This window comes from Leptonychotes weddellii, chromosome 11, assembly GCF_054177405.1.
Source record: "Leptonychotes weddellii isolate Sample4059 chromosome 11, ASM5417740v2, whole genome shotgun sequence".
NCBI lineage: Eukaryota > Metazoa > Chordata > Mammalia > Carnivora > Phocidae > Leptonychotes > Leptonychotes weddellii.
Window position 1 is genome coordinate 80087872 of NC_138379.1, and position 14674 is coordinate 80102545.

At 50.6% G+C, this 14674-nt stretch overlaps 1 protein-coding gene and 1 long non-coding RNA gene across 10 annotated transcripts in view; one reads left to right on the forward strand and one right to left on the reverse strand.

Moving 5' to 3' along the window:
- The window catches only part of LOC145716300 (uncharacterized), a 283741-nt gene that overhangs the window by 148027 nt on the left and 121040 nt on the right, over window positions 1-14674 (forward strand). The window lies entirely within an intron of this gene.
- The window catches only part of GRIK4 (glutamate ionotropic receptor kainate type subunit 4), a 411473-nt gene that overhangs the window by 107445 nt on the left and 289354 nt on the right, over window positions 1-14674 (reverse strand). For all 9 annotated transcript variants that reach the window (XR_014138890.1, XR_014138891.1, XM_081799270.1 and 6 more), the window contains one exon: window positions 1650-1811. Coding sequence is in view for 7 of the 9 variants with exons in the window: in XM_081799270.1 (XP_081655396.1) it covers window positions 1650-1811 (162 nt within the window). In the remaining 2 variants the exon portion in view is untranslated. The remainder of the gene's footprint in view (window positions 1-1649; window positions 1812-14674) is intronic.

Genomic DNA, 14674 nt, shown 5'->3' on the forward strand with positions numbered 1-14674 from the left:
CCAGGGGGCCAGGCCTGCATCCGGCTGGGAGGGACAAGTCCAGGCCTACCGTGATGCTGTGCCTGAGCATGTCCCTCACTGTCCCTGACCCATCTACTAGTGGTGAGAACCGCTTTCCTTCAGATGTCTCACCCCTGCCAGGTCCTTCCTGTGGACTCTCACCTCTTTCAGGTCTAAAATACCTTGTTGGGATGTGCTCCTTAAACCTTTCCTGAAACTCAGTTCTCAAGGGTCTTCTCCTCCCTGACTCCCTAATCACAGCTCCCTGAGCTCTGCATCAGCTCTGACCCCTTCGTTACTCCTTCCTTCCTAGGATTTCCGCCAAGCCACGCAATCATGGAGGTACACAGCTTGCTGGACGGGCACTCTGTCCATGCCCCTTCCTTCAGGAAGCCCACTGCTGGATGACCGCCTTGGCCAACCACTAGCTAGGTGTCCATTTGTGCAGATGTCCAGAAACATCCTCGCCCCCGGACATGTATCAAAGACAGGTCTCGCTCCTATTTTAGAAGCCTCCAGGGAAGGTCCCATTCCAGGAGGGTGCCCGGTTCCACTGCCACCTCTCAGGACTACTTCTTTTCCAGTTCCTTCTATCTCTAGCTCACTATTCTGCCTTCCTCACTGATTCACTCATTCGTTTGATGAATACCCACTAACTGCTTTCACTTTGCCAGGCCAATTTGCAGTGGCAACACAATGATGCTCCTAGAAAGGGGAAAAGGGCATAGCAGGTAAAACTTTGAACTGGGTTCTGAAGCTAGTTCCTCTGCTTACTAGCTGTGGGACCCTGGGCTGTTTACTCAACCTTTCTGGGCCTCTGTGTCATCATCTGCAAAGTGAAGATACTGATAGCAGACCTCGGAAAAGTTATGGGAGCATCACATGAGCTGCTTAAATGTAACATGGCTGGGACAGGACCTAGAAAGCCAGGCAATCCCCATCTCCTGAGAACTTGCCTTTTAACAGACGGACAGAGCCCACATACCTGACCTGCCCCACAGAGTAAGGACATCAAACCCAGGGCAGCATGCCAGCGAAAACTTTGCTTCCATCACACACACAGCAGGGGAAGGAAGTACAAAGAGGAAAAACGTGGGTGAGGGCACAAAGAAAGCCTCTCTGCATGAGCTCCTACTCAGGGCGGTGGCCCAGCGTGATGGAGACAGCCCTGGACCAGGAGTCAGGAAATCTTAGAATCTAGTGTCACCCTGCAAAAGGCTTGGCGTTTGCCTTTGAACAAGACCTCCACGTCCCCATGCTCAGCCCCATTCCCAGACTGGGCTTCAGTTTCTTATCCTGAAAAACGAGGAAGCGGATGAGCTATAAGTGCCTTCCAAGAGGAGGACTGTTGGATCCTAAACTCAGGCAGTTCTCAGCAACAGCGTGATCAGGAGTCTGGCTGTAGGAGACGGATGGACATGAGGACATCACTAAATGACAGATCCCTCCCTCTGCACAGGGCTCTCCCTGCGGACCTCCAAGAGGGTTGCTGTTTCCAGCTCACTCCTCCCCAAACCTTCTCCCTTATAACCACTTCCCAGCACTGGTACACACTTCTCTTTGAGCGGGGGCCCAACAGGGCTAGACTCCAGGAGGGTGCGTGTGCACGGAGGCGAAGGGGCGCAGGGAGGGCTCCGGCGGGTACTTACCGCAGGCCCCGTGAAGGGCACGTGGTCACAGTTCTCTTGCCACGACTGGTTGAGGCTCTGGGCAAACTCTTGGAAGAAAGCATGCGACTGGTTGAAGATGGAAAATCCCAGGATGTTGACACGGTCATCCACAAGGCTGTCCATTCTCTGGAGCGAGAACTCCTAAAAGATCCATGAATCAGAGAACAGGGTTAGCAAGGGCGGAGGCATGGGGATGGAGCATGTCCGGGGCTCTCCGTCTAGTCCCATGAACACTTGCTGGCAGGCACTCTGCTAGGTACTCAGGGTCCAGATAGAACCACGGGTTGCTCTTCTGAGAGCTCACGGTGTTGGGGGAATGGAGGAGGAAAAGAGAAATAAGCAGAATGATCTCTAAGAAAGGGGTATGTGTAATATGCACGGCACAGAGAGAGGGAAAGTCTAATGTGCCTGGGAAGCAGGACTGTGTCCACAGAAGGTGTGACCCTTTGAGCTGAGCCTTGAAGGAGGCAGAGGCGTCCTCTGGGTGGCAAATGAGGATGGACAAAGGTGACTCCAGAAAGAAGTCACCACGGCGGCCGTGATCCGAAGGCACGGAGGTGAGCAAGTGTGGCCCTCTCAACCAGCTGCCTGCCGTGTACTCGGACAGGGCATCGCTCCTCGAAGTGTGGTCCCCAGAGTACCCGCCATTAGAAATCTCCGAGGTAGCTTTAAAAAAAAAAAAAGTGACAATTCCTAGGCCCCACCCAGCACCAACTGAATCTGAATCACCTGAGCTGAGGGCCAGGAGTCTACCTTTTCAGCGGGTCCCAAGGTCACGTACGCAGCAACAGGTGGGAGTTGCTGGGTGAGCACATGGGATGCAGGGGGTGAGGGAACGGTGAGAGATGAGGTTGGGGAGGTCAGCAGGGGCCAGAGCTCAGCAGCCTGGCTGGCGGGCTAGGCAGCCTGCACTTGATCCTGTAGAGGATGGGATCCGAGGGGACTGTCGGCAGAGGAGTGACAAAGCCAAATTTGCTTTCGAAGAATCTCAGCCTGAAGGTCTGCACAAAGAGTTGTGCCTTCACTTATTATTATATTTTCCCATTCATTTAACAGATATTTAAGTGCTTATCATGAGCCAGACCCAGGCACAAAAGATGTTCCAGGCACAAAAGATATGAACAAGAGAGACACATGTCCTGCTTTCAAGGAGGCTGTGGGTTAATGGTGGAGGCCGACTATAAGCACACACACACAAAAACAGAGTTTCAGCCATCTGTGGGAGCACTGGTACACAGTGTGTGTGTGTGGGGGGGTGTGCTGCAACTTTAGATGAGGGAGTCAGAGAGACCCCATCCAGGGTAGTGACATTTAGAGGCTCAATCGGATTCTCCCAGGACCCACGCCCCTCTTCCGGGGCCCTGGCTGGAGTCAGCCGTTCTCTCAGCAAGCTAAAGCCTGCAGGCATGAGTCCCACCGAGGCTAGTCAGCACCCAAGGGAGAAGAATCACCCTCCTCCGGCAGGGCTGAGCTCAAGCGTGCAGGCCCTCCCTGGCTCTATGCAAGGAAACCAGGCAGAGAGGGGGTCCATTTATTCAGCTCACCAATCCTGCTCCTGGAAGAATGGCTTCCAATGCAGGTCAGGTCATCTTCACACCCTGAAGTCACATCCATCACGCGTTCATTCCGAGTACCCCACACACAGCTCCACACCCCGTGGGGGCACGGTGGTTACAAAGCCCAGGACGAACCCAAGAGCTGCTCGGCCTGACAGAACAGATGGCAGGTGCCCCGGGCTTATTATCTGGCTGGGCAGAAGCATTGCTTCCATTCAGGCAGACTCCTTTTCTTAAGACTTAGCTCCTCTGGGGCCTTGGCCTGTCCCCTGTATCCTCACTTCTGTGTAGTGACTGCCAAGGCCTGAGGCCGCAGACCTCAGCTCCCCTGCCCAGAGTCCAGCCTGATTAACTGCAGCTTGCAGACTGGAATTACAAAGGTTCCTTTGGAGCCTCCAACCCCTGACAGTGTGGAGTCAGATGAGGATTAAGTGTATTTCGGATCCTGCCACATTCCCATTAGGGGAACACAGACGTGTATTGATTCGTAAACTGGTATTATCTCTGGGCTCTTGAACAGGGCACCTGCCTATGTGCTGTGGGCCACCAGCAGCACGAGGGGCAGATGCCTAATAAGAAGAGATGCATCTGGCAAGGGGCGGGGGAGGTCGCAGGGGCACAGAGCCAGGCTGCTGCCAGGCAACCGAGGGGCCTCACCAGCTGGAAGATCTCCCCTCTCCCTTGGCTTCCTTGTCAATGTGGCCCATCATCACCCCTCCCCTCTGCCCTTTCCCCCACACAGGTTGATGGAAGGAGGCCCATCTCAAGGGAGCCCTGATGTCTGAGATGTCTACAGACTCCCCGTGGCTGTAGGTGCATATAGTGAATAAGGGCGTTGGGGTTCAAATCCAGGTTCCACACTGTACTGGACGTATGCCCTTAGGGAAGGTCTTTAACCTCTCTGGGCTTCAGATCCTCATTCTGTAAAATGGGAGCCATCATGACAGCAACCCGACAGGCTGTTTCAAGGAACACGGAAAATGCACACAAAAGGCTTTGCATGGTATTTGGCACATGGAAGCCCTCGACGTATGACAGTGACCGAAATACGACCCTGAGATCTCAGGCACATGCCAGCCCTCCACGTCAGTTCCGGGAATGTGTTACCTTCAACTCTGTGCTCTGGGCAGAGGAAGACTGAATGAGTTAATTACAGACACTTAGAGACAGCCCTTCCAGAAGTCAGCCCATCTGTCTTCTTGCTTTTAATTCCTACCTTCTTATCCCTCAATTATATCCTTTTTCAAAGGCCCCCCCTAAGATAAAAAGATCCAGGAGCTTCCTTGATAATTCATTCTATTTATAATGACTCATGGGAGAGCTTGCAAAAGGACAAGAAGGGGGGTGGTGTGTTCTGTTATCATAATTTCCCGGGACACTCTAGACTCTACTCCTCGAGTGCCCTCTCAGGTAGGAAGTGCCTCTTTATGTCTAAACTTGGACTGTCCTGCTGCTGGTGAAGGTTGATTTCTAAATGAATAATGGGGAGCAGCTGACCACTGCTGGTTTCTACATGATGAACATCTTCTAAGCCAGTGTTTCCCAAAATGTGTTCCTTGGGACACTAGCTTTTCCAGGATGTTAATAGAAATTTCACAGAAACAGGGTTCCCCGTTAAGGTGAGAACACACTGTGTATTATTTGTATCTGCCTCTTCTAGATTTATAACACATACTAGCAATGTTAAAGGTTTAAAGAAGTCCTGCAGGAAAGCAGCTTTATTAAAATTTTGTTCAACCCAGAACCTTCCAAATGTATTACCATGGAACACTTCTTTCTCCCAAAACCTATGAGGGTCTCACAGTAGTGTTCTACAAAACATACACTGGGAAATGCTACTCTTTTTTTGAGGGGGGTGGGGAGAGAGAGATAGAGGGAGAGAGAGAGGCTGTGTGCGTGTGAGTGGGGGCAGGGAGGGGCAGAGGGGGAGAGAGACTCTCAAGCAGGCTCCACGCCCAGCATGGAGGATGCAGGGGTGGGTCTCATGACCCTGAGATCATAACCTGAGCCGAAATCAAGAGTCAGACGTTTAACTGACTGAGCCACCCAGGAGCCCTGGGAAATGCTACTCTAAACACATTCGAGGAAACATGGATTATAACCCCCAAATCAAGTGGCAGAAACATTTTGCTGAGAGGGATATTTCATAAAATTAACACATTTCAGGATTGGAGGGGATTAAAAGCCATCTGGTTCCTGCCGCCCACCACGAGCTCTAAGAATGCACACCTGGCTCGCTCGGCCCCCTGCGCTCCCCCAACCACATAGGCTGGCTGGCTGCAACCTTACTTGAAATGAGAGAAGAAGCTGGAAGCCGTGGGGCTGAACAGGTTCTTAAGGGGGTGGGGTGGGGCCTTCATTCTCTTCTTAACAAATGGTTCAGGAAGGGAAATCCTAAGGGTCCCCACTCCTAACAGCTCCCTTCCTGCCAGGCCCACGGGCAACCCCTAAACGGTGCCATTGTTCAGTACCCTGTCCATTGCTGGGACACCAGGGGAACCATGGTGAAGAACAGAGCTGGGGGCTGCCTGGTAAAGCCGAGCAGCAGAGCAGACCAAGACCGAATCTTCCATTATTCCAAGTCTGCATGAATTCATAACAGCCCCTGTGCCGCCCTTATCCTCTCACGTGTGTGGCCTTTCTCTCCAAAGGCCCATATGTTCCCAGAGAACAACAATGTCTGCCTTGTCTTTGAACCCCATGCTGCACCCAGCAGAGTGCCTGATACTCGGCAGCTGTCTGGTAAATGCTGGCTGAGGACTGTTGACTGAAGACATTTCTTGTCAGCTGAGGACCCTGGGGTCCCCAGTGTGTCTAACTCTTACCACTAGTCTACAGTCTTCATCCTACAGAAGGCGTAAGAACATGAGTAAAATTTGCACCACCCCGATTATCCTTTGGAGGTTGCATTATTGTACTTTGAAAAACAAATTCCTGACAGCTTGTTTTCTTATCACTTGGCTTTCACATTAGAACCTTTTTAAATGTGTATGCATGCATGTATGTGAGTGTGTGTGTGTGTGTGTGTGTGAATTTTTGAGTGTGCAGTGATTTGCGGGGAACTACATAACTACAGTTGAAGGTCATGTCACAGCCACAGATGGATTCAGGGGACGGTTACCCTTGGATGAGGGGCATTTTGAACAGGCCCAGAAGGAAAGCCTCATGGCTAAGGGCTAGAGAGCAACACAGAGAGGTCATCAGGAATGGTACAACCCAGCTGAGCGCCCCTCACTTTCTCCAGCAGGTGTGACATTTCCAGTGCCCTGGTCCACCAACAGGCATCCACTCACCAGCCACCTGCAGAGACTTCATGGCTCTCAACCACCAAGCCAGAAGCAAGGGCAGGCTGTGAGTCGGGGGACAAGGTCGGTCGACTAGAGCTAAAAGCACAAGAGCTTTGGATGATCCAGATTCAGTTCTGGTGTTCGACTTTAAGGAGAAAAGCGGGAAGATAAATCATGGGCTCCTGGGTACAATCCAACCCCTACCCCAACATCACTTGGACCTGGGCGCCTGAGTGAAACAGGAAGTAGCAAAGGTGACATTCTATGATGTTCTGTCTCCCCGGCAGCCCCTTCTCTCTTGTATTCCTTACCCAGGAAGTGCATTACTATTACCCCGGTGACGTAACCCAGAAACTCCAAATTCTCCTTCATCTTTTAACTCCACTTCCAGCCAGTTGCCAGTTTTGTCAAATCTGTCTCTCGAATGTTCCCTGAACGTCTCTTGAGTCTGTCCCTCCCTTTCCAACCCCATCAGGTCAGGCCTTCATCATTTCTCCTTTGCAACAGCCTGTTACCTGAGACCACACCTCTGACCTCAGGAGACATGGCCACTCCATTGCCCAACTCCCAGGTGCCACTGACATCGATGGCAGTGAGAGTGGTGCCCCCTGAAGTTGTGCAATGTGGCGGTCTCATCAGGACACTATGTACTACAACAGGATGTAGTAGAAAGAGAACAGGCTTTGAAATAAGATGATCCTGGGTTCCAATCCTGATTTGGCCACAAACTGGTTGGGTGATCCTGGGCAGGTCAGTAACCTCTCTGAATATCAGCCTGCTCACCTGTAAAATGCAGGTAAGAACATCTACCTTGCAGGGATAATCCATGGAAAGTGGCTGGCGCATCATGGGCGTTCAAGACATGTGAGTCCTGTTCTCCCCAAATGCAGGCCATCCTCCACGATGCCCCCTTCTCTCTCCTTTTCCTGGTTCCTATGCTAGGGCTGGATCCTGACAAGGAGAAATATTTGGCTTGGGGGCTTTTCCTGCCTTTCACTCTCTAAGAAGCTTTTCTTAGCTACTTGTCAAAGGAGAAAAGTTTTGCTAAACAAGTCACCATAAGGTGTCAGTTGCTTAGTGTGGCTATTTGTGTCAAGACAGAAGCCTTAAAGTTCCAGATCTTCCAACCATAAATAATTATAACAAAGCAATACTTAGAATACTAATAATTGCTACAATGCATTGACCACCAGCTGCGTGCCTGGCAAAACTAAGCCCTTTCCGTGCAGGATTTCAATTCCTCCCGATAGCAGCCCTCTGACTGATGATAGTAGCTATGATTGCCATTGTGAGTCTGAAGGCACCAAGACCCAGAACAGTGAAGCGGCTCTCCCTAGGGCACACAGCTGTAAACAAAGGGGTCTGGACTCAAACCCAGGCCCAGCTGACGTCAAAGCTAGTGCTCCATGTTCTCATACCACCCACTCACCCCAGCGTGGCCTCGACGTTGGGAGCACCCAGGGCCAGCGGCCCTCTGGGTTCACCGTGAGATGCTGTAAAAACGGCTGGAAAATTGAGTTACAACTGATTTCAGAACGCACACCTCAACTTAAAGACCGACGAGAAGATTCGCGGCTACAAAATGAACACCGGTAGTCTGAGTAAAGGGATTACCAAACATCAACTAAATCTCCGCGTGAGAAGCATTTTAATTACAAAGGGGTCTGGGGCTTGGTGCAGGCCACAGGCTGAGCAACTGAACAATGATCTTGAGAACATGGGACAGCCGAGGTTTGCTCCACACTGTTCAGCACAAAGAGCCCAGAGAAGGGATATGAGCAAACACCAGGGTGAAGCAGGTTGTGGGGGGGGGTGGTGTCTGGAAATAAAGGTGGTATAATTGAAGATGTGTGTGGCTAAGGTGCAGAGAGAAGGTGGTGATGCTGCTTCATGACCTTGGCCATCTTGTGTGAATTATTCAGGAGTCACAGTCATCCCTAAGATCCCTCTATGGTCACCATCATTTGGCCACAGATGCTTCCCCGCTGTCTCACTCATTGGGCTGTTTCGTTCATTGCTGTGTCCCTACTGCCTGGAAAAAGTCAGTGACACCAAAAGGTGGCTCACTGGTTTAATGAAATGATTAGGAGAATAACTGTTCTGGACAGAGCAGGTATCAATGTGGAGTTATAACACTTTAAGTCATATATTGTCTCTGGGTATTTAGTCCTAGACTTTCCTCACTATAACCCCATGTTCCAAAACCAGTCTTTGTTTTTACATTTTTTAATCTCTTTATTTTTATCTCTTTAATTAGACAAGTTTTCTCGGTACAAAGTGGGGGAAATAACACTTTGCGGTGTTGATGTGAGGCTTAAAAAAGATAATACACAGGAAAAGCCCTCTGTAGACTCAAAGGATGATGTTAATTCATTGAGTTACTAGTATTAGTAGAAGCAACGATAAAAATCGCTCAAGGAATGCATCTTGCGTGCACTTCGAGGCATCGTTAGTTAACAGGCAGGGAGGAGATGGCATTGGGGGGGGAGGCACCAGATGTGCCACAAAGGTGAGCCTCTCCAATCCTGCATAAAGCCCTCAGCCCTCGGTGGCCCAAGAACCTAACAGCTCCCTTGTTGCCAGGCCCCCGGGCAACCCCTCAGCAGTACCACCCTGATGCCTGACGACCTCTGAAATCTCCCCAAATTTGGCCACCTGGACCCAATCAGGTTGTGACTGTCTTTGCAGACCCTCCACTCCAGAACTGGTTTCTAGTCTTAACAGTGGTGTTTCAAACACACCCTTGCTTTTTTGTCTGCTTTCACCCAAGACCCTGCCCTTGATCCCTTCACCTCCGTGCCCCAGCCCTGGCTTCTCCCTGCCTGAAAGGGGAGGCCAGCAGCCTGCATCACCCAAATCACAAGCCATTTATTAAACATCAGTTTATTACGGAGTTAATAACATTAACTACTTCTGTTGACATGGTTCAGCATAGCTTACGAGACACTTCCAGATGTCACTTCTGGTCTTTACAGGCACAGTCAGAGTAGACAGGACATTCATATTCCCATTTGGGGGAAGAAGAAACTAAGGTGACAAGGAGTTAAGTGTCTTGCCCAAAAGACAGGTGGGATTAAGACCTGGGTACTGGCTTATAAGATCAGTGCTGATTATCCCATTTTTCCCAACTGTGTACTCAGAACTAGGTCACCAGGAGACACAGTACAAACTCAAATGCATGCGCCCTTCATTGAGGTTGTTAATGACTGACAACTTCTAATGTTCTCACTCCAGGAACTGGAACCAGAAGATTCCAATTTCTTAAGCCATTATTATGAAGCTGGATTGATGGAAGATATCCTTAAGACTGTATCACTCCCAAACTTGAACTCCTTATCTTTCACCCCAATCTGATCCCCTCCCTTGGTTGCTTATTTGTGAATGTGACCATTATCCACCCATCTTTTGGTCCAGAATTTGTAACTCCTTCTCTGTTTCTTCCATTCTCTCACACTCCCCATCTCATTCATTCCTGGGAGGATGTATTCATGGCTGCTGGAGAACATTTTACACCATCAACGATCTCTTGAATCTTTCCCCTTTCCTCCATCCCCATCGCCTCTGCCTCAATTCAGATCTTCACCAGCTTGTTCTTGGGCTACCAACTAATTGGTTTCCCTTCCTCCAGTCCTGCATTTCTCCAAGCTCCTTCTTGGTGCTATTGCTGGAGGGATCGTTCTAACCCCTACATTTAATCATGAGTCCCTCTCCACCTCCCAATGCTCTTTACTGCGAATAGGACAAAAACTAACTCCTTAGTTTGACACACATGTCTTTTCATGCTATGATTCCTGTCTACCCCTCTGCTCATTCTTCACCTTGACCTCTTCCATCACCCAAACCAGGCAGAACTGGCCATTGCCTCAACTGGGCCACCACTATACCTCACAGCTATACTTATCATCACTTAGAGCCTTTCATCACATGTGTTTGTTCAAAGCTACTTCCTGAGGACTGGGTGTTCTGGAGACAAATGCACTCACATTACCAGCAGCTACGCTGGTGCACACCACAGAGAAAGAAGTCAACACTATTAGGATGCCTTTGTGGTTTAGTTGGATGAGCATCCGACTCTTGACTTCGGCTCAGGTCACGATCTCAGGGTTGTGGGATTGAGTCCCGCAACAGGCTCCATGCTCAGTGGGGGGTCTGCTTGGGATTCTCTCTCTCTCTCTTCCTCTCTTCCCCACCCGCCCCGACTTTCTCTCTCTAAAATAAATAAATAAAATCTTAAAAAAAAGTTAACACTATTAACTGAATAAATTTAAGCAGGGAGCACCTATCAGGCTATCCCTCATTTTACTCCATTGACAGTCTGGACCTCTTTAGGGCTAGAGCCACTCATCTTTCCCGGGGACCCAAGGGACGGCAGAGGTCCGGCTCCAGACCCGTGTCTCACAAGTGCTCTCTCAGCCTTTCTCAGGAAAACCCTGGCGCCACCAGGAGTCCAGAGTCTGCTGGGTACCCTTTCACACCCTCCCCCCCGCCCCCACCCCCAGGTTCCTGTCTGTCTATTAATCTGCATCAAAGCCTCTGCTCTCTGCAGGCTGGGCAATTGCTTTTTGTGGAGTAGGTCTTTGTAGAAAGTAGCAGCTGGGAGGCTAATTCATACCCATTAGTGAATTCCATTTAATGGGAGGTTTGGTCCTAAACCTCTCAGCCCCCAGATCTCCTGGATTCTTCTCCCTGCATGCTTCCTATTCATATATCCCCATGACCTAAACACACATATCCATTCCTCCCAGGGACCCTGTCCCTCTTCTGCTTTTCTTCCCAACGTGAATCCCCAAATGCAGACCATATTCTGTCTTGTTCATTGATCTGTTCCCTGTACCTTACCCCATGCCTGGGCTTAGCAAATGCCCACTACACATTCATTAAATGAATTAATGTTCACCTGTAAACACCCATCAGGGTGGGACCACCTTTCCAAAGCCTTCGGGCTTTGCTCCCAGGAAGAGGAAGGCAGAGGCCCATGTGGGGGGGAAGAACCCTCCCACTTGCGCCTCAGGAGCTGAGACCATCTTCATTTTGTATGTCGAAGACTGTTCTGTGCCTCTGGGGCTCAATAAGTGGTTATTAACTGGGAAGCTGAAACCTCCACGGGTTGACCTGACATGAGAAATAGTGGACACGGTGCTCTCCCCTTCTCTGCAGGCCTGCTTCCTTCATCAGGCGTCGAGTCCTTACATCCGAGGTCCCCCGCACTCAGGATCCATTGATCAGGTCTCCTGGCTACGTATCAGGTGCAAAACCTCTCTCCTCCCAGGTGCCAACTCATCAGCCTCAGGCATGTAGAGACTCCAGGCACCCCCATCCCCATCTTACCAAGGGTCTAAGGAGGTTTTGAGGAAGATGAGTGGTGCTCTCATCAGCAGCCCCAGCCTCCTACTGACTCTGCCAGTCTGCAGCTCTGCAGCAGGACCAAAGGATGGGCTCCCACGAGGGATGCTCAAGATCAGTGAGGACATATGTGACTCAGGCAGGACCAGGACTCAGGTCACTGGGCTCTCAGATATATCTTCCCACGGGTGAGGGCAATGGACCTAACGGGAGATTTTCAGACCTTGGCCCTTCTCACCTCATTCGCTCCACAAAAACGTGAGCACCACCTGCAGGATACATGTCTTTAGGCACGAGATATACAATAAGCCCCTTCCCTGTCTTCAGGCGCATACACTTAGCAGCAAGCGGAGGGCAAGTCCCAGATGGTGGGTCAGGGTGAGTGCTTGAGGTGCCGATAAAGGTGGTCCCTTCTATCAGAATTTCCGTTGACTCTCCTAAGCTGAGAGCTGGTTGCAAGACGAGGCCTGAAAGATGAGCAGGAGCCAGCCAGATGGAGAGGTGGGGGGAGGAGCTTCCCAGACAGAAATGACAGCCTGCACAGAACCCCAGGAGCGAGGGTGTGTGGTACATTCAAAGAACTGTCTCTGAACGCAGCCTGGCTGGACTGAGCTGTGGGTGGTGGGGCCTGGGGCAGGGTAAAGCCCAGAGGGAAATGCCTAAGAGGCTGCTCTGGACTTTATCTTGAGGGTCCTGGGGAGGTATGGAAGGGTCCTAAGCATGAGAGAGAGAGCATCAGGCATGGTTTCAAGAGGATCTTAATGCTCGGGCAAGAGAAAAATTCAGCTTTGCAACTCACAGGAGAGGAATCCACCATGTGGGTTATTGCTGGAGGCTTTGGCCAGATGGGCAGGTGTCCTGCTTACCGCTGGGGCTGTGAACGTGAAGTGTCAGAACCACAAAGACGGGGCTGGGGGAAGCCTCAGATGGTGATTAATTGAGCTGTTGATGCCTTTGACACTGAGTGGAGTCTGATGCTGGGGACAGAGAAGCTGGATTGCTTAGTAATAACAGCACTTGCTACTCCTAATGGCACTTGGGATGCAATAGCACTTATAATGTAATAATAATAATAATATGATTTGCCACAATGTCTCTTATTCTCAGACTCCCTATGCTTTCCAAACATTCATTACATTCCAAACACTCTTCTCAGCAGGGCCCAAATTCCTCAGCGCCAGGCGCCTGTGTGGTAGCTACAACAGTGCCCAGTGGCCTCAGATTCCCCCCTGGACTCCAGCTCTCAGTCTTCTCTCAGGGGCCGGGGTGCTCCCTGCCCGGAGCCCTGCAGTGCGCCAGCAGAGAGAACCTGGCTGTATCACCTCCCAGGGGATGTGCCATTTCCTGCCCCAAGACCTCCAGTCTCTTCTTCCTGATTCCCTGGCTAGATGCCTCCTTGTCCACCCCTTCTGCAGATGATAGTGTGTGTGTGTGGGGGGGGGTGGCAAAAGAAATAAACGGACTTACAAGGTTGGCACAAGGTAGGCAGGATTCTAAGGTGAGCCCCCAAAACTTGCCCCACCTCGCCACACACACACACACTCTCTCTCTCTCTCTCTCGCCAGGACTGCGGCTATGGCCGGTTCTACTTCTATGATTAGGTTATAAGGTCCAGATTATCCAGGTGGCTCTGACCTAAGGACATGAGCTCTTTAAACACAGTTTTCTCTGGTCGGTTGCAGAAGAGGAAGTCACAGCGATTCAAAGTATGAGAAGGCCTGGCGCACAGGGAGGTTTCCTGTGGGTGAGATGAGCGGGGGATGTCATGGAGGTGGTCACAGGCGAGGACCAGAGAGTGGCCTCTGAATGGTGTGAGCGGTCCCCAGCCAAGAGCTGGGAAGCAAACAGAGATCTCAGTCCTATAACTGCAAGGACTTGAATCCTGCCAACACAAAGGAGCCTGGGAGAAGCCCCTGAACTCTGGATGAGAAGAGGGCCGGCCGCCACCTCGATTTCAGCCCGAGCAGAGAGCCCAGCCAGACCATGCTGGACATCTGACCTACGGAACTGTGAGCTAATAACTGGCATTATTTTAAGCTGCTAACTCTGTGGTCATTTGTTGTAGAGCAACAGAAAATTAATGCAGCACAGGAAAAGCCATAAATATCAATTTGATAAGGACAAGGTGTGGCCTGGGAGGTCAAGGGCAAATTCTCAGCTCTACAAGCTCAGCACATGTCAGCTGAATGACCTTAGCCAAGGCTCTCAAACTTCTCTGGGCCTCGCTTTCCCGCTCTGTGGAACCGGACCACCTATCCGGGAGTGATGTTTCGAGAACTCGAGATCCTGAACGGAAGAGCTTGGAATGGCATCCGGCACATCGGTGCTTGCTCCAACTATCCCAGCTGTGGAAATGATTTCTATGATCAGACTCTTGACTGGAGCTGATGGGGGATTACTGGGTCACTGGACAGAAGGGGAGGTCAAGGCATTTCTCACTGAATTAATGCAACTTCTGAATCTTTAACAAATTCGTGACTGAGGGCAAGGCAGGTTTTCCCTTCTCCCAGAGCTCTATCAGAGGGGGACGTTTCCATTATGTTTCCAGAGATACTGAACCAGAGTACTCCCCAGAGCCTGGTCCTTATTTCAATTTGATTTATTTCATATACACAGTCTGGTGCACCCAGTCAGCGACACACACGAGCATGGATGAGACAGTGTGTGTGCGCGTGTGGGTATGTGTGTTGGGGCAGATACAGGGAACAAGTAAGTTTCGATTTCTATTAAATTGATGATACACAAATATCTCAATTTTAGTTCTGAGAGCCCCCTGGGACCCACGTTCACTGTCGTGCTGTTTGTCAAACATCAGCAA